Genomic DNA, 21853 nt, shown 5'->3' with positions numbered 1-21853 from the left:
TTTGATAAAACCTTAAACATTCACAACATTCTTGCAAAGCCTATGTTTGTGAGAAATAACCCCACCCCCTCTGACCGAATCAGTGAAAGACGGGGGGGAAGCAATATTTTAATCATCAAGAATAAAAAGCTGAATTGTTTCAAAGTTGGCGGTATTCGGTACCTGATTTGGAAGGTTTTGAACGTGAGAGACCCACAGTAAAATCCACTAGACATATTAAGGATCGCTATTCATAATCAATAGGGCCCACAACCTTAGCATTAGTATATTTCGTCGCATAAAAAATGTATTTTTTTTAATCTGTATGGTAGCTATAATAATGTAAAAGAAATACGAGCGGCAAATCCGAATGCTTTCATCACTCTAATCCACTCTTATCCTACACACATCCACGTCCACACACACAAAATCATAATGACCCCCCCCCCCTCTCTCTCTCTACCTCTCTCTCTCTTCCCTTCAGCTTTCTGTCTCTCTCACAAACGCATTCTCTATCTCTGCAGTATCACTAATACACATTTTAAAAAGTCACTTTTAGCTCTCTCTTTATTACTCAAATGCAGTAAATGAATTGCTCCATACAAAAAAAAATATTTTCCATACTCTTCCCTTTTTATTTCTAGAATGAATCAACAGCATTTTCAGCATTTGAGGTCCAAAATCGATACAAATAATGTAAAGGCGCACAATAAAATTGGGTAGTAAACGCACATTTTTTTAAATTCATATACACTTAATTTATTGTACACTTTATTGAATAGGGTAAACGATAGAGCTACACAGTCAAAGACCATTTATCCTACTTTCTAACTTTTTCTTCCCCCCCCCTCATTTTTTTATATATACTTAAAAAAAATCTTAGGCCGGGACGATTGCCCCCGGCACCTTGTATAGCTCCACCCTGGATGTGACACATACTCTAATGGATATTTTTTAACAAGAAATGTCCAGATCAGATCATGATCTACAAAATTAATAACACATACACAACACAGTTATAATTATAAAGAGACAAAGGGTATATACATTTTTGCGAGATAAATACGTTGATTCATTATTTCGCAAAGATGTAGGCCTTCTCTTTGTCTCTTTTGTCTTTTTATCTTTAAACCAACACACGTAATTTCTTATAGCTATAGGTATGACTGACTGGCGGATCCAGGGGGGGGGGGGCACAGCCGGAACGTGCCCCCTTTTGAGAGGCACAATAAAATTTGTAATGTAAAAATGCCGTTAAAACAGAAGTGTGCCCCCGTTTTTTAATGAAGACCTTTTATTTTTGCTTGTCAAATTTTTTCGTGGACGAAATACCTCCTTTTTTTGTTAAACCTCCCCCTTTTTTTTGCTTGTCAAAATTTCCCTCGTCAAAATGTGCCCCCCCCCCCCTTCCCCAAAACCTGGATCCGCCCCTGGACTGACTGCAATGTATATGTTTGTAATACTATATATTTCGCCCTTGTTATTGCTAATTATTGTTGAAACAAAACATTTAGCAAGTCGGCTTTTGCCGAAAACTTAAAAAAAGTGATTGAATAATAAACCGTTTTGAATTGAATTGACTCGATTTTCAAAACAAAGGATAGGTTTAATCTCAGAAAGTCAGCGAACATCGTTCGCCGGCTATTGAATCAGTATTTAAGTGGATGCCTCTTTCCCAGTCTGAGCCCGGCTAAAGAATGATTTGAGTTTTCCCCAGAAGAAGCGAATGTATAGAACCGTGTGAATCTGCTCGACGAAGGTGTAATCTAGGAACTCGAATAGGGTGAGGAGACTGGCTCCCATATGGACACCGATTATCCCTCCAAGATCACCTATACAAAGTCATGCAAGGGAAATGATTTTAAACGATAAAAAACATGTTTTAGACAATCACAAAAGAAGCGATATGCAAAATTTATAAACGATGGATTTATTTGTCTGAACGCTATCTTCTGAAAAGGTTCCATGACATTATTTTGCTCCGGCGGCAATATTGCTCCGATGGAAAATCTGCACATTAAGCGAAACATAAAACCTAGCCCCCAAAACCAAATAAACCCTTATCATAATCTTAATCCTAGCTCTAATCATATGCCTTCTGAGATATTAAGACCGGAGCAATCGTCACAGGAGCAAATGTCGTGTCACCTCTGAAAAAGCCGTCGGAGGTGTTTTTGCATAGCGATGTGCGGAGGATCCACGAACAAAGAAAATGAAATTTTAGAATCCATTCGTGACAAAGTACAACCAAGATCTTTGTCGAAAAATTGATTTAAAAAAAAAAAAAACAGCAGGTTTAGTCCTTGAGTCGGGACGAACGACACATCTGCGATTTTTCGTCGGCTCCGAAACTTATGATGAAACTGCTGTTCCGGTTCACCAATTTTCGACAAAGACTTCCGAGCTTTTCTTTACCATTTTACGGGCATTTACTATGTTCTTGGATCCTCCGTACGTCGCGGAGCGAAAAACTCCCTATTGTCTTATGATAAAGCTTACACTCTTGACCCATTAAAAAAAAATCAATCAATTAATCTAAATAACAATATTTCATAACTTAGTTGTCTTAAGTTTTCCCGCACATGATCTGCTGATATCCATAGACATTTTCCATTATCATCAAATTTGACGCAAACATTATAATTTTATTATTTCTAAGATCATGACATTACCCCATAAATCGGCGAGACTGTAGGCAGCCACGCTCTTGGTACGATGCTCGTTCATGTCAACAAAATATATTTCTAGCTCTGCGATATTTCTCCTGTTCAAGACATTGAAGATGAAGGAAAAGGGAGAAGATGATGAAAACGATTGAGGAAGAGGAAGAAGAGGTGGATGAGAAGAAGAGGGAGAATGAGGACAACCCGATATTATCAGAGAGTTATACAACATCGCCTATCAGATAAGACAAGGCAAAGGTAGATATAAACAATTTGCGAGTGAAGCGAGCGAGCAAATATTTCGACACTTTTATTACAAAAATCCAATTTCGTGATACATTTTGACAATATTTCACTCTTCACTTTTTTCATTTTCTTTCCTTTTCTGTTTTTTTCTTGGTCGTGATTTCATTTCCTTCTCCCCCCATCATCTGTACGCCACTACTTCACAATCGATTTGGGTATTTACTGAATGAAATTGATCAAAATCATATATTGAGTTAGTACGGGAGAAAAATAAAAATCATGAATAACCTATCGCCTTTAATTCTCCTCTATAGTCTGGAAGCCAATCAGCGATACCGCTTAGTTTATAAGGGGTGGAATTCTCAAGATAAATGGTTAACCATTCCAGGATGCCCCCCCCCCCCCTGGACTCGTCTGACTCCGCCCAGTCTTTTATTGTGTGATGGGTTGTGCGTGTGTGTAGTATTTGTAATTGAGGGTTTTTTACAGACGTATCAATCAGATATGATTATTTACGTCTGGGACCGACCTTTAACGTCACCATCCGAAAGACGTGACCAGGGCTCGATCCTCGAACCTCTCCATCAATCCGTCACTTCCCCCATAGGCCTATGGCTTGAATAACAGGGGCACTTCGCAATTATTAACGTCCATTTATTATCCCTGCTATTATATCGTATAAACTTACATTACATCATTCTCGGTCCAGTTGAATTGCTCTTGCAGCTTTTGTGATTCAACCTTCCCAGGTGCTCTCAGGTAGCTCATGGTCATCTGGAAATCCTCGATGTAGCAGGCCCTCTGACAATGAGCAGCGGTTCCGTTGGTTGTCTCTTTAATTTGGGATCAGCATTAAAGTTGTTGACGTGAAAACCCCATTATATTAAACATTAACATAGGTTACGATCATTGGTTAATATCAGATCACGTGATACATCTTATTCTGTCCAATCAATTACCTGGTGGTGTTTTATATTCTGCTAAACTCTCACGCTCCGGATCTCAAATTAAACGCTTTGATCCATTACGTCACAGCATTCTAAATAAGAGCGCTCCAAACTTCATAATTTGCCTTTCGTTAACTGGCTGAACAAACTGGAGAGGCTAATCAAGCATTATTTCAAATTACCAAGCCTTGGAGCTAAACGAATCATATATGGAAAATTTAGGTTTCGATATAAACTAAATTAGATATAGCAGTTCGTCCTTATTCGTCCGTATTTTCCTAAAATAAAGAGAATACCAAAAAAAAAAATCGTTTTCGTTCGACGTTAGCATATAACCCACATACCAAATTCGAAGTTAGGTAGCACACACCCCACGTATTGCCTGACCGTGCACACAGGGGCAGGTCCTGTACCAAAAAAAAAGAGAGAGCGAAAAAATGTGGATTACAAATCAGATAATCGTTATGATTTTAAACATAATTAGGATATAAAAATAGTAATTGATCGATTAACAGCAACACGGCACTTATGCTCTTGAGGAAGGCATTTGATTCACATTGCTGTTATATCGTACACCAAATAAATGATGATGCTATATGCATTAATTGTGTGGACTTGTTTTAAAGAAATAAAAGTATGGAGATAAGCATGTTAATAAAAAGCGACGATGATGATAAGGATGATGAGGATAATGATGAAAATGATGAGGTGTTGAAGATAAAAGTGATGATGTTTGTAATGATAGTGATACCGATGATAATAATACAGACCATTATGAAAATAACGACAATGGCGATAATGGTGATGGTAATGGTGATAATGATGATAATCATAGGCGGATCCAGGGGGGCCCGAGGGGCCCGGGCCCCCCCCCCCCTATTAACGTAGCAAAAAAAAGGAAAAAAAAGGAAAGAAAGAAAAAAAAAGGAAGAGAGAGGAGAAAAAAGAAGATGAGGAAGACGATTGAATAAAAATATTAAAATGAGGGGAAGACTTGGAGAATAAAAAGAATCTTTCATGTCACTATATTAAATTTCCGCTCGCGCTTCGCGCTCGCATTGCCTGTTATGTGATTGACATAACTTTTTCAATATGGAGCTTAAATATCAAGTTTGGAAGCCAATATACAAAACATATTTCACCTCGAAAATCGAACTTTCATTATTTTGTGTGATTTACAAATTGATTTTCATAAAGTGCTCTGTAAAATGTCAGTTTTATGGTCAGAATATTAACATTTTCTGCTCGCGCTGCGCGCTCGCAAATTTAGATTTATCAGGTACTTATTATTTTCGTGTATTCCATAAAGTTTTCAAAATATCACTTTTCAGGCCTGATTGTCAAAACGTATCAGCTAGCGCTGCACGCTCGCATTTTGATTGGCGAGTATGTATGTGTCAATATTGATTACACAACAAACTACTTAAAATCCCCCTTTTCATGACAGTTTATCAAAAAATTCGGCTCGCGATTTGCACTCGCATTAATTCAGCGCCCTCATTATACATTAATAAATAAGATATCAATTTAATAATTGAATTGCCCCTTTTGTTTCATCTCGCAATTAATTAGCAAGAGGAATAGAAAGATAGTCATTATTTTCATATGATGACAAGTCCTATGGATGTCCCGGTCCTATGTCAAAACTCAAAGTAATAATAATGAAAAATATCAGCTCTTTATTAAGTGCGATCCATATCCACCTCACAATTTTCATACAAAGTGCTTGAAATATAGAGCTGAAATTGACCTTTTTTTAGATCGAAATATCAAATATTTTAAGCTCGCGCCTTGCGCTCGCTTTGATTTTCATAATAAAAGATGTATTTAGAATGCCTAGATTCTAGGATTAAATCTGAAACACGCATGCGCATCTGCTCGCGCTTTGTGCTCGCATTATTAATGTAGGAAGATCCCCTATTACTCATCCTTTTCATGATTTACAAAACATGAATAGAGTGTCCCGGTTTTAGGTCTAAATCTCGAATTTTTCCGCTTGCGCTTCGCGCTCACATCAATTGTTTAGTTATATAGCTATCCTGTTCACGATTACTAATATTGATTAAAAATTCCCATTCTTTATGTAGAAATGTCAAAATTTTCAGCTCGCGCTTCGCGCTCGCATTATTTAATTGTTGAAGTATTTACGTCTCCATGGCTAAGTGCAAGCAGTCCTTAACATGTAGGGCCTATACCTTTTCGATCAGTTCAAAACGTATATACAAAATTTTCGGCTCGCACCTGGCGCTTGCATTATTTTATTGTTGAAATATGTAACGTCTTCATGGCTGCAAGCAGTAGGTAGGCCTACCTTTTCGATCAGTTCAAAACGTGTATCAAAAATTTCTGCTCGCGCTTCGCGTTCGTAGTAATTATTTAGTTGCGTACACATCTTTTTCAGGATATCAAACATTGCTTAGAATGTTCAAATTTTAGGAAAAAATACATGAAATTAAAAATAAAAAATGCTCGCGCTTTAGCGCTCGTATCATAAAAATAAGGATATGATATTTTATATTTATGTTGATTTATAAGAATAAAGCTCAGAAGTAACTATTAGGACTACCCCTTCAAAGAAACAAACAAAAATCAAGTTAGAGCGGCCGATCGGGGAAATATGGCTGAAAAAAATTCCGCCCCCCCCCCCCTATTGGCGAAGGCTGGATCCGCCCCTGGATAATCGTAATATTATCTATGATGATGATGATGATGATGATGACGGTGAAGGTGAAGATTATTCCAGCCTAAGGTGATACAAACTGCTTTTGGTGTTTAAAGCAAATGCTGCTTTCACTACTACTACTTCAACTACTACCACCACCACCACCACTATTACTACTACTACTACTACTACTACTACTACTACTACTACTACTACTACTACTACTACTACTACTACTACTACTACTACTACTACTACTACTACTGCTACTGCTACTACTGCTACTACTACTACTACTACTACTACTACTACTACTACTACTACTACTACTATACTACTACTACTACTATTACTACTACTACTACTACTACTACTACTACTACTGCTACATGTACTTCTACTACTACTACTACTACTACTACTACTACTACTACTACTACTACTACTATTTCTACTACCACCATTACTACTATACTACTACTACTACTACTACTAGTAATACTACTACTATTACTACTTCTACCTCTACTACCATCACCACCACCACCACGTACTATACTACTATTACTACTACTATTACTACTACTAATACTACTACTAATACTACTATACTACTACTACTACTACTATTACTATTACTACTACTACTATTACTTCTACTACTACTTCTACTCTTTAAATGAATTAACTAGTATATGAAATATCTTATGTTTCAAGAGTATCGTGCTGTCTTTTGTTAATAACACTACCTTCTACTAGAATTTCGTTAGATAAACCAATTGATTTGTAAAGTTCATAAAAAATTAGTTATTCAGCATAAATATCCTTTTTTTTTTAGGGGGGGGGGTTACTCGCTTCACTTTCTCAGATGTTTATTTTTTTCAGGAACAGTGGACTGTAATCATACTAAGCTTTTGGGGATGTTTGCCTTAATTATTAAGCCAGCGCCAGTCACGAATTGAAGGGATTCTGGTTTTGAAAAATTTCCCCAGACGTTTTCGACTCGGTCACACTAGCGGAACCAATTCCAGACCGATCAAATCTACTATACGATATTTCAAACGAATACCATCGATCGGGTTGGAGTCAGTTTCGTTGGAGTGACTGTTGCTCTGTGCAGATACCTGGCATATGAGGAAGTCTGCATCCACATACTTGACTGAGCTCCTTCATGTCGTATTCAGTAAGACACGCCCACTCAGAGTAAAAGGGGTAATAATCCAAGGGCGTGTCCCGGCAATCGGTGTCGAATGGGTGACCCAGGTTCCGCCTCTACAGAGAGTTCCGAAAAGAAAGAGAGAGAGAGAGGGGGGGGGTCAGGTCGGGATGGGGAGAGTGAGAGGCTTGAGAGAGAGGGGGAGAGAGAGAGAGAGAGAGAGACAGACAGACAGACAGGCAGACAGAGGGGAGGGAGGGGTGAGATAGGAAGTGAGTTGGGAATCGAAAAGGGTCGTTTGAAATAATGCATGTAGCTACACAATGGCTCTATTTATTATAAATAAAACGACATAATCAACGAAACAATTACAAATCGATCATGAAAATGACGACCGTTTACAAAGAAGGTGACCTTTCTCCCAGCTATTTCGTATTGTATTTCTTTGTTACTCGTTAAGATTCAAACTTTAAAGCAAAGCGAGGGATCTTATTTCAAAATTTGCAAAGATAAATAAAGTATTTCAAACATAGAATAATGTATGAATAAGGTAACGTCCTTGTAAACCAAACCATCTATCAAAATCCGGAAAGAAATTAATACTTTTCATTATGATCGATTACATCATCCGTTGTTGTTGTTGTTTTTTTACCACAGAGCAAAGCTATATGCTTATTTCAAACGGCATAAACAGTTAAAATGTTGGGCAACATACTGTTTACTGTGTTGGGTAATGTTTGTTGATAAAAAAGTATATATATTCTGGGTAATTATTATCCAATTTTGGGCAGATTTTAACCAATAGTTGTCTGGACAGTATGTAGCCCAGGGTTGGTTAAATGTTGGGCATTTTTTGCCCAACTGTTTTAAGAGTGTACCACCAGTCGTTTTCGTTGGTGTGAATGTGACGTAAATGGAAATTTCCGCTTTCACGAAGGACGACGGGTTCAAGAACACAGTAAATGTATTAAAAATGCCCGTCAAATGACAAAGACCAGCTGGGATGTCTTTGTCGAAAATGGGTGAACCGGCACAGCAGCTTCCTCCCAAGTTTCGGGGCTGACGAAACATTTCAAATATGTCGTTTGTCCAGAGTCCAGGACGAAACTGCTGTTTTGATTCACCAATTTTCGACAAAGACTTCTTGGTTGGTCTTTGTCATGAAGGGCAATTTGACATTACATTTGCTATGTTGTTCAATCCGTCGTGGAATCGAAAACTCCCCTGTGTCGAGGAATAAGATTATATTTGCAAAGTTGACAACGCAATGTTCTGTAGTTTTAGACTTTCGGGAGAGGATACACTACAACATTGTAGGTGTTAGTCAACCCAGAATAGCAGTATAATACTGGTATATCATTATATTAATACTGTTATATAATATTGTATCATATTAAATCAAGAGTTTTTAACACTGGCTGGTCGTGTTTGCCCAAACTAAAGTGGTCTTGTTTCAACACTTCTCTGGTTTGATCATGTAGGCCTAGGGTTCTTTTTTTGTCAGTATGGGGCCAGTGCACTGCGGGGATCATGTATTGTTCTCCCTCGAACACATTAGGACGCTAATCACGCTGATGGCCTTGCAATAATCTTTATGATTGAAAAAAAAAAATTATATGCTACCCACCGTTTGCTTCTGAATGGCGATGGTTGTTCTAAAACCTAGGACGCTAATCACGCTGATGGCCTTGCAATAATCTTTATGATTGAAAAAAAAAAAATTATATGCTACCCACCGTTTGCTTCTGAATGGCGATGGTTGTTCTAAAACCTGGACTAATTGCGACTCCGACATCACTCACAATGGGTACATCACCTCGGCGATGTACAAGGAGCTTTATGGAAATTAGAAACATTACATAATTAAAGTCTCGCCTAAAATATGCAATGTGATCTTTTGACCCCCTAGATGACCTTTGGCCTTATCAGCCTCACGAACACAAGTGTGGTGTTACCCAAAGATCATTTACATCGAGTATAAACACAATTGATGCACATATAAAGAAATGAGAGCATGTTGCAAAAAAAATGAGAAAAAGGATAAACATGACCTCATATCATTTGACCTTTTGACCCCTAGATGACCTTTATCCCCATTATCCTCATGGGCACACATGTGGTATTACCCAGGGATCATACATGTATATATACCAAGTGTGAAAATAATTGATGCATTAATAAAGAAATGAGACCAAGTTGAACAAAAATGTGACCTTTTGCCCCCTAGATGACCTCTGACCCCATCTTCCTCATTAGCACACAATGTGGTATTACCAAAGGATCAAGTATGAACATAATTGATGCAAAAATAAAGAAATGAGAGCAAGTTGAACAACCTCTAATAAGGATATTGAATATCGTATTGCCAAGAAAAGTAATAAACTTACAAGCCATTTTCGGAAATGGAGATTTAAGTTGTAAGATATTCTATCATTATTAATTTTTGTAACTGAAGAATATCTTGATATGCCTTCTGAGGGTGGAAGTTTTTTAATCTTTAATAATAGGCGAATCACCTGATTTTTATCCCTCTGTTATACATTCTTGCCTTTACTATACTATAGGGGATGAGGAATATTTTGAAGAGAAAAAGTGACTGCTTTTACTACATGTTTATCACTTATTATCTGTTGATAAGCTGTACTTTTTTCCAATGTAAACTAATAATGTGTATGCTGCTTTTTTTTTCTTATTATTTTTATTTTTAAATCACTTGTATTGTTTATATGTGATTTGTTACACAAAAGCATGAAAACCCAATAAAAACTTTAAAAAATCTTTTACATTTTTGTAACAGGCTAACAGACCAACGGACCAACAAACAATTAAGGTCTCTGCCGAACTTAGTTCAGGAGAGACAAAAATATATTTTCTCTCTTTGCTTTCAACCAAAGTGAGCTACTTGTTTCATTACTTTTTCAAACATGATTGGTCCTCAGACCGCTTATGATCGTAACAATGACGAATCGTGGAAATAATCACTTGCCTATATTCCTTATAATATATAAAATCACGTCGAACAAATAAAATCGGATCATTAGAAATATAATGGAATACTGTACTATTAGTTCAATGTACTTAGCGTCCATAGCTAAACAGTTTAATGCACTTAGCATCCAATGCGTCCAAAGTTTTGGTAAAGGGTGAGCAATCGAGTATCATCTTACATTACTTTTTTAAGAGTAATCTTGGATTAAGCCCGATGTGATATGTAATTAAGTCAAACCGAGAAGTGAGGACATGACAGGACAATGTCGTCATGCGCGTGTGCGTGCGAGAGAGTGAGTGGGTGTGTGTGAAAGGAAAGTGGGTGAGAGAGAGAGGGTGTGTGTGTGTATGTGAAATTGGCAGAGAGAGCTAGAGAGAGAGGGGTGTGTGTCTGAGAGTGAAAGAGAGCGAAATAGGCCTTACCCCCATTATTATTTGTTTATTATGTATATATATTATTTTTATATTGTGTATTTTAATTATGTATGTTATAATTGAGATTGTATAATGTTCGAATTGTGATTGATAGCAGGGCTCCCTTGTAAAGCAGGCCTCTGGCTTGAATGGGACTACCCTGCTTTTTTTTTTTTTATAAAGAAAACATGAATAAATGAATAAAATAAATAATAAAGTGGGTGTGCGGGCGCGTGAGCGGAGAGAGGGTGCGACAAGGTTAAAAAAATGATTGTGAAAATATGACCATTTGTTTATCATTTATATTATATAGAGAGAGAGGGGGAGAGGGGAAGAGAGAGATGGAGTATCAATATCATACATAAGAGCTACTATGTCATTTTCCTGACTATAAGGAAATGAATGATTTAAATATATATTGCTTCGGCATCCAGAAACACTAAATAATTTAATGCATGAAGCAATTAAATTTGACATGGGACGGTAATGCAATCCATGGCATAAACCTATAATAATTGGCTAGCCTCCATACTACTATCATCAATCGGGGACGTTTGACCTTACACCATTTGCCATTACATCCCTTTCTTCTCTTTTTTTCCATAGGAACAATAATTGATAAGCGCAGGAATATTATAAAATTTGGGAGTCATAAACAGTAAAAAAAAAACAATTTCAACCAACCAACCAACAGACCAACCCACCAACGAATCATGTTTGGGAGCGCATCTCATGCAATGCTAATCACGTATCACGTGACAGGCGCGTAGCCAGGGGGGGCGGTGGGGGCGGTCGCCCCCCCCAAAACGTCCCCAAAAAGAAAAAAAAAGAAGGGAAAAAAGAGAGGAGAAAAGGAAAAGGGAAGGGAGGAAAGGGAAGAAAGGTAGCTTTGTGTTTTTTTTTTCTTTTTATAATTTTTTTTTCTCAAAAGAGAATTAAACTCCTTCACTCTTGCTCTAAATATGAATTTTGCTTCCGCGCTGCGCGCGGTTAAATGACAATATTGAAGTTCTCCTTTGTTTCCCCCACCCTTTCTCTAACCCTGTTTTTCCACCTCAGCTATATGTGTTTCTTGCCAGTTAAAGTTCAAATGTATACATTAGGGCATGGAATTAGAGTAAGGTTATACCGAAATATATGAAGTTATCTTTTTTTGATTGATCGCGCAACTTCTGGCCGGGTCGGTTCCGGGCGGGTAAAATCTTTATATCAATTTCTGCCGTCACCTCCATAAAGTCAACTTCTCCCGCTTTTCAGCTCATTACTAAACAACCATAATTTTGGGGCAAACAGTTTCCTGATTTAAAAAGAGGAAGGTATAAAATTCGTGTCGTATATACTAAATAAAAAAGTACAATATTTCTTTATCAAATTCTATTAAACTTCATGTTATTTCCCTGCACATTCATCTCCTGTCATGTTTTGCGCCCTCAGTTTGAAATTTTGAATGACACCTAAGTTTCTTTATATTTCAAAATGAAGCGCTTCAGGATTAGTCAAAGAAATTAGGCATCCTTTTTTTATATAATTTCAATAAATCACAGAAGTTTCAACTTTTGAGCATTATTTTCTTTGTAATGAAGTTCAACAATCTTAGAAAATCAATTGAATTAGAGCCGATGGGGTATTAGAGATAGGCCTATCTGCATTTGATGAAACGTCCGCCCTTTGAAATTTCAGAGTTTCATTGCTCTGCGCGGGGAGGAATATCTTCCACCTGGTATATACACTTCTTCTCCTCTGTTTTGCGAGTTAAAGATATGCACTGTCGCTAAATTGTTTGTAATCAAATCTGATCTTTCCAAGGGAAGTATTCAATATATTTTTGAGAATACTCGTTTCTCGGGACCCTTTTCATGGCAAAAAAAATGATAAAACGCTTTAGCTTTGCGCGGGGTTATTATTATTTTAATTTCCTCCATTACCTTTTTTGTGCGTATACAATCACTTTTGAAAGCAAGGTTCATGAAAACAAGGTTCAAAATCACAATATAGTCAACTGAATTGGAGCTGATATAGGTACTAGAGACAAGAGAGACGGCTCCTTTTCATTTTAATTTATGAAACACCAATAGTTCCGCGCTTCGCAAGGGAGGGGGAAACTCCCCCTCCCTGCACCCACCCCCTAGGGAGCGCGCTTCGCGCGCTCTGTAAGTGTTGGCACGCTTCGCGTGCATTTACCGCCCCCTCCAAAATGAAATCCTGGCTACGCGGTTGTCACGTGATATATCTCGATACCCCCCCCCTCCAGTCCGCTCCCACTCACACGAAAGTTTCATGAAAATTAATACAGCTTGCCTTGAATCCAAATCCATCTGTTGAAAAGTCCGATACATATTCATCTACTTCAGCGTTAAGACGGACCAATAGACTTTGTCTCGATCCACTCCTGTTTACATCAAGACACGCATCACTTTTGTTGTCGTCGTCGACTTCGAAATCGCCATCGTTGAACGTGTAGCACACCCCAGCATCGGTCATCTTGGTGGTGAAATTCGCTGCTCCACACGCCTTGACCCCATTTTTCCATTGACATTCTAAAATCATGTCCGTTGCTCTGTGCGCGTAGGCCAGCAAAATCTCATCCAACCCCGTTTCTAAAGCGGCGTCGGTTTCGTTTAACCCAAACGCGTCAATGGACCCACTGAATGCGCTTACGATGACGTCGGCGGCGCCGTTATGGGTAGAGTTTTCGGCGATCGATTTGATGGGATTCGAGTTGCAAATGGTGATGGCGGGAAAGCAAATAGAAGATCGCCGTGTTGTTGACAACTCTTGCTTCGTCATCCTTGTAGTGTAGGTTGTTATGTGTTCTTTTGCAGTCAGTAACAAGGCGATGTATGATGCCAACATGACGCATACCCAAGATAATCTGTAAATACCAAACAGAATTTACCACAAAAGGGAATTCAAATAATTTCAGAAACCGGAACTTTGGTGAAACTTCTTCATCAGACAGGCCCATTTTATATGCTTTTGGCAGGTGCATTTTATTGAATATAAATACATTAATAATGCATGTCAGACGCATTACGGACTGTCGTGTCATGGATTTCAGCACAATAAAATAATGTCATGAATTCTCGATCCCCATCCCCTCCTCTCTCCCTGCCCCTTTCTCTCTCTCCCTGCCCCTTTCTCTCTCTCTTTCTCTCCCTCTCTATATATATCTGCATATCGTTCACTCCCCCCTCTCCCTCTCTGTATTAGTTTAATTAGTGCACGAGAAGTGATTTGTGTCAACACAGATTCATTAGAGCAATTGATCAATTACTGACACATATAATAAGATCCAAATGGGGTCGTATATTATCACAGTTCATCGATTAACCACCGCGTATACCTATTATGGAATAAGTTTAATTCCATGTGCAATTATCGATTATAGTTTTCCATTTTAAAATGCACCCCAAATGAGTAATTAACCGTTTTTCACTGTTTTTCAGATGTCAAAACATTTTCCTCGGTAAGACATAAATGAATAGATAAATGAACGAATGAATGAATAAATCAATCAACAAAATAGATAAATGAATGATTGATATGATTAATAAAGTTGATTAATGTATCAATAGGAAGAACAAATGAATAACTAAAATAATAATAAAATTATGATAAGAAAGAGACGATAAGTAAGCGAGAGGGGGAGGGAGGGGGAGAGAGAGGGGGAGAGAGAGGGGGAGAGAGAAGGGGGGGGTGGAAGACGGGAAAGAAAAATCATCAATAAAGTCCAATTGGATAAGAAGGTAAATGGTACCAATTAGGAGGAGACAATGGAACAACCTACTATAAGTCACGGGGTGTTTGTTTAGAAGTACATCAGTCAGCTATGTCACAATGGTGGGAGAGCGGGTCTGGACAATCTGAGATATCATTTCATAACGACATGAATGGTAAACAAGTGGTGAAAGTAATAGCGGAGATATCGATGGCGGTGACGGCAACGATGAAGATGCTTATGAAAAGGGTGGTGATGATGAGGAGGAGAATATTGATCATGATGACAGGGGCGTCGATCCATTTTTCAGATTGGGGGGGGGGGGGCAAAATCATGAATCAACGTTCCAAAGGCGCTCGATCACACACAATATAATATATATATATATAAATAAATATACATATTTATATATATATATGACTCATGAAAAAGAGATACATATCTCACCAACAAATTAATGCGAGCGCGAGCCGGAATTTTTCAGTATACCGACATGAAAACAGGAAAAAGGTACATGTTTAGGACTGTTTGTAGTAACTCATGAGGAGGATAGATACATGTATCTCACTACACTGATAATGCGAGTGCCGAGAGCGAGCTGAAATTTCTTTATATTCTGACCTGAAAGCTTGACATTCTAAGCATTTTTGGTACCAAATAATAAGATGGGTATCTAAAAGAACAATAGATGCGAGCGCGAAGCGCGAGCTGAACACTTTGATATTTAAATCTGACAAAAAATGACAGTTTAATGGAAATTTTAATAAAGAACAAGATATATAATTATATATAAAGATTATTGCAAATCGAAGCGGGAGTTCTTTTGAGGTTTAGAACTGAAAACGGGACATTCTATTCACCTATTTAATCATGAAAAGTATGGGGTTCTGCTACAGAAAATTTTAATATTCCAATCTGAAGGGCGGACATTTTTAGCACGATTTTAGATAAAGAACGAGTTGGTATCTCAATCTTGCTTGCTGATTTCTGTGTAACATTACAATCTTATTTTATTTTTGCACAGTATGCGAAATAATTGGGGGGGGGGGGGCAAAATGATATGTTTGCCCCCCAATATTTTCATTGGTGGAGCGATCGCCCCCCTGCCCCCCAGGATCGACGCCTCTGCATGGTGATATTGCAGATAAAGATGATGATGATGATGATAAAGATGATGATGATGGTGATGATGATGATGGTGGTGATGATGATAGTGGTGATGATGATGATGATGATGGTGATGATGATGGTGATGATGATGATGAACGATGTTGATGATGACGATAAACGATATGTTCTTGATGATGATGATTATGACGATGATGATGATAATCATGTCGAAGATGGTGATGATCATGATAATGATTAGGCCTATAACAATCTTGATAACGGTGGTGAAAAAGAGAATGGTGATGATGATTATGATGATGAACCACGTTTTTTGTGTTATTGGTGACGATGATGATGAATAGTAGTAGCAGTAGTAGAAATAGTAGTAGCTTACTAGTATTAGTGGTAGTAGTAGTAGTAATGGTAGTAGTGGTATTATTATTAGTAGTAGTAATAGTAGTAGTAGTATATTAGCAGCAGTAGTAGCAGTTAAGAAATAGTAGTAGTAGTAGTAGTAGTAGTAAGTTAGTAGTAGTAGTAGTAGTAATAGTAGGTGTCGTCGTCGTATAGTGCCAGAAACAGCAACACTAATACTAGTGTAGCCGTCCTCATCGCCTTCGTCTGCGTCATCGCAATAAAAATCGAATTCACATCAATGTCATCTCACTAACCTTCTAATATAGCTGTATTCCTTTTGGTAAACATATTTGATCCCATGCAAAGTTGTGTTGGCGAGAAAGTCATAAAACAGGAGGTTCGAGGCCGCGTCTATCGTCGATAATGTATCCAACTTATCCTCTGAAGTCGCTCCGGGTTCGACCACGCCTGGCTGCACATTCACCTCCTCCTCGTCCCCCTTCTCTCCATCGACACTGTAGACCTCGATGTCCTTATCGACATCTGGTTGGTCGGCATTTCCAGTTAAGTTTCCAGATACTGACCCTACTTTGTTACCTCGATCTAAATGTTCCATTTTCCCAAGGAGATTTTCCTATAAATCAGTTTCACTCACGTAATGTCATCCGAGTCTTTCTCGTTACTAGGATATGTGAGCTGCCCGATGAACGGACGATGGGGTGATATTTGATAATTGATAGGTGAATGTAAATGGTCATCTGAATTAGCGGGAAAATGAGCCAGGCTTTACCATCGCACGTCTCTCGAATCACTGCTCTGGAAATATCTAATGATATGGCTGGAAAATGGTAACGGAATCTCGACCGATCGCCAACTGACAGTCGGGGGGGGGGGGGGGAGTAGCATGAGGCGATTGGTGAATATTAATTAATTGATTAATGCTATAGAATCATCAAATGACGTGGTTAATGAATTAGTATCAAATTTCGACCAAATGCCAACAGAGTCGATTGATAAGTCAACCCCCCCCCCTTAATTCTCAAAAAGTGTTTCAAAATAACGAATTATAAATTATACATATTAAGGTTGACTTCTTCTCTAAACAGTATAGAAGAGGTTACTGTAACTTAAAAATAGTAATAGCTTCACCCTAAACTTCTGAAACTTCAGCGAGACATTGATATCACGCCCTGCCGCCGCTGGGAATGGATTTCATCCACTAATGCTATACAAAAAAAATACAAAATGGTTAAGTCTACATTAGTCTGAACTGTGTAACTTGGGTTAGGGAAGTGTAACTGTGGAGATTTGTAGAGCTGCGACACGTTTCATAAAACTTATTATAATAATACATTTTCGCGATAACAGTTTAAAATCATTCAATATGATTAGCCGATAGGGATAGCACACTTGTTACAGAGATAGTGAAGTCTTTATTATAAAAACGTCTTTTCGAACAAAATACGACATGCATTCCATCGCTCTTTATCCATTTTTCTTTCCGGTTGACCCAACATTACCTGCATCATGCTTTAGATGGGCGTCCCATTTTTTTTATAACAAGAACTTAACAATGTTTAACATGCTTGTTATTGATATGTCAAGGAAATTATATATTCCTTATTTATCTGTAAATAATTGCTTATTCATGATGATTTGTTATGTTTTGTATTTATGTATGCCTTGATTTGAAACTTTATTTAATGGGAATAGAAAATTTTTATTCAGTCCAATAACAGTAGAAGAGATGGATTGATGATTTTTATGTTGTCTGTCTGTCCGTTGGTAATTAGCTATACTGCACACACGTCTTAGTGCATAACATTAAGATGAGGTTGATAATTTGATATAGATTGCTGACTTGAAGATGTTTGTTTGTCCGTCTGTTTGCCTGTGTGTAAATGCATTTCTGCCTTCTACCCATGATATGAACTTTCTCTACAGTCTACACGTTTAATGCATGTATCAGTAATCCCTTACAGTTATGCTGATATTAATTGTTGAAAATGATTCGATGACATTCTGTATGTCCGTTTATGTCAGCCTAACTGCCTGTAGATATAAAACACTATGACGTAATCCAATTCTGGTACATCCAATTTCATACAGTAGTGCTTTTTGAGTGATAAAGGTTGGCATATCCATAGGATTGTCCGTCCGTCTGTATGTTTGTATGTCTGTCTGCTCGCTGATGTAGGTATGAAAACATCATAAAATCTCAATGACGGTTTAGCCTTCAATATAGCAAAGAATTAAAAGTTAAACAGGTAGATATGCTTATTATCGAAGTTTGTCTGTTTGTATGCCAGTCCATTCGCGTGTATGTATGTCTGCTTGCTACTGTAGATGTGAAAACATTATACACACTCAATGATAGTTTAACCACACTATTATCATAAATATATGGTTTTAGATAATTGAATGGGTTGAATGGGTTTAGCAATTAGTTATATTATGCTGTTTGTGTGTATAACCATATGTTTGTGTGTTTGTCTGCTTGCCATTGTAGATGCAAAAACATAAAAAAAGTCATTGGCAGTTTAGCCCTCAATGATGATATGCTTTAGTTTTAAAAATTGAACAGGTAGATATATTTATTATTTAAGGTTGTCAGTTTGTATGCATGTCCGTCCGTTTGCATGTATGTGTATGTCTGCTTGCTACCGTAGATGTGAAAACATTATACACACTCAATGATAGATTAACCACACTATCATCATAAATCTGTGGTTTCAAAAAGTTGAAGAGGTTTAATAGCAATTAGTGATTTTATGCTGTTTGTTTGTGGGTATAACCATCTGTCCGTCCGTTTGCGTGTATGTCTGCTAGCTACTGTATATGTGAAAAAAATTGCACGCACTCAATGATAGTTTAACCACACTGTCATCATAAATGTATGGTTTTAGATAGTTGAACGTATTTAGTAATTAGTGATTTTATGCTGTATGTTTGTGTGTATAACCATCTGTTTGTGTGTTTGTTTGTATATATGTCTGTCTGTCCACTTGCTACTGTAGATGTGAAAACATTATACACATTCACTGATAGTTTAGTCACACTATCATCATAAATCTATGGCTATAGATAGTGGTGATGAGTTTAGTTTGTCTGTGTGTTTGTCTCTCTGTCTGTCTACAAGCTTGCAACTGTAGATATGAAATCATTGTACTCATTAAATGCATATGCTGGTACAGCCCTGCAATTGATGATTTCAGATTTTCTGTTTGTATGTGTATATCAATCTCTATGTCTTTATCCATGTCTGCTTGCTACGGTAGATATGAAAACATGAGGCTATACATACTCAATAACGGTTTACTGATGCAATAATAATAAAATTTTAAGATTTTTATTGGTTGACAAATCATTGATTTCAGATTATCTGTTTGTATGTATATCCACCTGCCGGCATGTACGAGTACGCTTGCTATTGAGTTATGAAAACATTATACTCACTAAATGATGGTTCAGCCATTGGAGATATATTTTAATAACAAATTTCTGTGGTTCAGGTCCCCGCAAAAAGGAGATAGTTAAGCGTTAAAAGTTCAACAAGTTTGATAGATTTAGGATTTCAGGTTGTCTGTATGTATATTCGTTTGTCCGTTTGCTTACTACTGTAGATGTGAAAACATAATGCACTTGGTGTTCGTTCAGCCCACAATAATTACAAAATTTAAGTTTTACAGTTGAACAGGTTGACAAATTAATGAATTAAGATTATCTGTATGTATATCTATCTGCTATTCAGCCCAAATCATTATAAATCGATGAATTTAAATGTATAGTTTAACCCTAATAAGACTGAATCAGCCCCCCCACCCAACATTTTTAGCGATAAATCTGCTGCGCAATTATTTTTACCCCATCGCTCACTGACTTTTAAGCCGCGCGCAAATTTTGAGACCAAAATTGTGACCCCCGGTTACACGGTTCGAAATTACGCAACATTTCGTATACGCATACAGACCCAAAATTTCTCAAAAACGTGAATTTGTGTACAAATCCAATGCAATTAGTGTTTTTAGCCAAAATTCATAAGTGTATCATTATTTTTACTTTTACAGATTAAAATCAATTAATTTCATCTTGTTTATAAACTAAAGTTCCCGACAATTTCCATTGAAAAAACAGGTTTATAAATATATGACTTCAGTGTTGTTCGTCTATATGTCTGTTTGCATGAATGCATGCCTGCTTGCTACTGAAGATTTGAAAACATTACACACAATCAATGTTGGTTGAGCCACAAAATAATTATATATTTGAGCTTTTACATTTGAACAGGTTGATAAATCTATTATTTCATTTTTTGGGGTATGTTTTTATTTTTTCTCTCTCCACTATTTGAAAACCCATGGGGGGAGGGAGGCAGTCGCTCCATGCCACCCTCACTCAAACTTGACCATCCCATGTGCACACACTTTCTTGTACATAGAATCATCCACATGTAATCCTATCACTCTCATCTATGCAAAGATCCAGCCACTACACAACACTCATCTCCATGCCCTAAAACACCCTAACTTATTATCAGTTGGGCTCTCTCACGTACTCCTGGGTCGTGTCTTGCATAGAGCTGCGAATGATCTGATCGATTGCAACTATGGAAAGTCAGCAAAGTCAACATCTAAAATGCATATGTCCATTCAAAGTATTTTTTTTTAAGATGTATACTCATAAATGCATCATTGTCATGATAAATCAGCATGCTCCTCTGTCCCATTGGGAAAATTCAAACATTTGCTATATAAAGAATTAAGATATTGCTGGCTTTCCATAGTTAAAGGAGAATGAAACTCTTGGAGCAAGTTAGCTTTTGTGAAAGCAGAAAAATCAAAGAATAAGATCAACAAAGATTTTAGTAAAATAGGACTAGCAATAGAAGAGTTATGATCATTTGAATGTCGAGATCACTAATGCTATGGAGATCCTCCCATTGGCAACGCAACCAAGATCTATGATATCACAGATGAACAACTCTCCCCTTTTGGACACTGAAAATATACCCCAAAAACATCACTTTTTGCTCATTCTAATCATATGACAAACGATTCATCAATGATATAATGTTGTGAAACCTCTGTACTTGTCCTCTAATATAGAGAACACCTCACCTTGTGATAGATTCTATAAAAGTGAGAATATAAGTGAAATAAGTACTAAAGCAATGAGGGAGTTGTACGTGTGTGACATCACAGATCTTGGTCGCATTGTCAATGGGAGGATCTACATGGCATTAGTGATCTCAATATTCAAATGCTCATAACTTTCTTATTATTCATTCAATCTTCTTCAAACTTTCAACAATATGTTTCTTTGATTTTTCTCTTTGATATTGATTCAGCTGGTTTCAAGGGTTTCATTCTCCTTTAAGATTGATAAGACCAATTTCAACTCTGTGTAAGACAGTCCCAGGCTAACTCTTTTTGTCCCTTTCCTCTAATAAATCACCAATTATAATTCCTTCTCCTCTGAACACCCCCGTCTCTTTTTCTCTCACTATCTCTCTGTCCCTTGGTCTCTTTCTCAAACGCTTAACCCATTGCCTCCGAGATTATCTGAATCCCATATGTTTAACACAGGGATCACCGGGTTCCGGGAAGCAATGGG

The 21853-nt window shown here is 37.4% G+C and overlaps 1 protein-coding gene across 1 annotated transcript; it reads right to left on the bottom strand.

Annotated features, from left to right (window-relative positions):
• Positions 1–782: 782 nt before the first annotated feature.
• Positions 783–16856, bottom strand: LOC129261393 (acid-sensing ion channel 2-like). Its single transcript, XM_054899458.2, has 8 exons — positions 16555–16856; positions 13354–13927; positions 9390–9488; positions 7622–7769; positions 4180–4242; positions 3577–3721; positions 2652–2743; positions 783–1811 (listed from the first exon to the last, which is right to left on the bottom strand). The coding sequence occupies exons 1-8, from the start codon at positions 16854–16856 to the stop codon at positions 1636–1638; spliced, it is 1599 nt and encodes a 532-aa protein (XP_054755433.2). The 3' UTR covers positions 783–1635.
• Between the last annotated feature and the right edge of the window lie 4997 nt (positions 16857–21853).

Source organism: Lytechinus pictus, chromosome 5 (genome assembly GCF_037042905.1).
Source record: "Lytechinus pictus isolate F3 Inbred chromosome 5, Lp3.0, whole genome shotgun sequence".
Classification (NCBI taxonomy): Eukaryota; Metazoa; Echinodermata; class Echinoidea; order Temnopleuroida; family Toxopneustidae; genus Lytechinus; species Lytechinus pictus.
Note: the sequence above shows the minus strand (reverse complement) of the source record. Positions and strands in the feature narration are given on the sequence as shown.

Bases quoted from the DNA above. Each gene is read 5' to 3' on its own strand.
- LOC129261393 (XM_054899458.2), bottom strand. From the start codon at position 16,856: ATGGAACATTTAGATCGAGGTAACAAAGTAGGGTCAGTATCTGGAAAC. The intron at 4,243-7,621 runs GTATCTGCACAG...TTTTTGGTACAG, and splicing joins CAGACTTCCTCATATGCCAG to GACCTGCCCCTGTGTGCACG. The intron at 1,812-2,651 runs GTAATGTCATGA...GACTTTGTATAG, and splicing joins CAGTCTCGCCGATTTATGGG to GTGATCTTGGAGGGATAATC.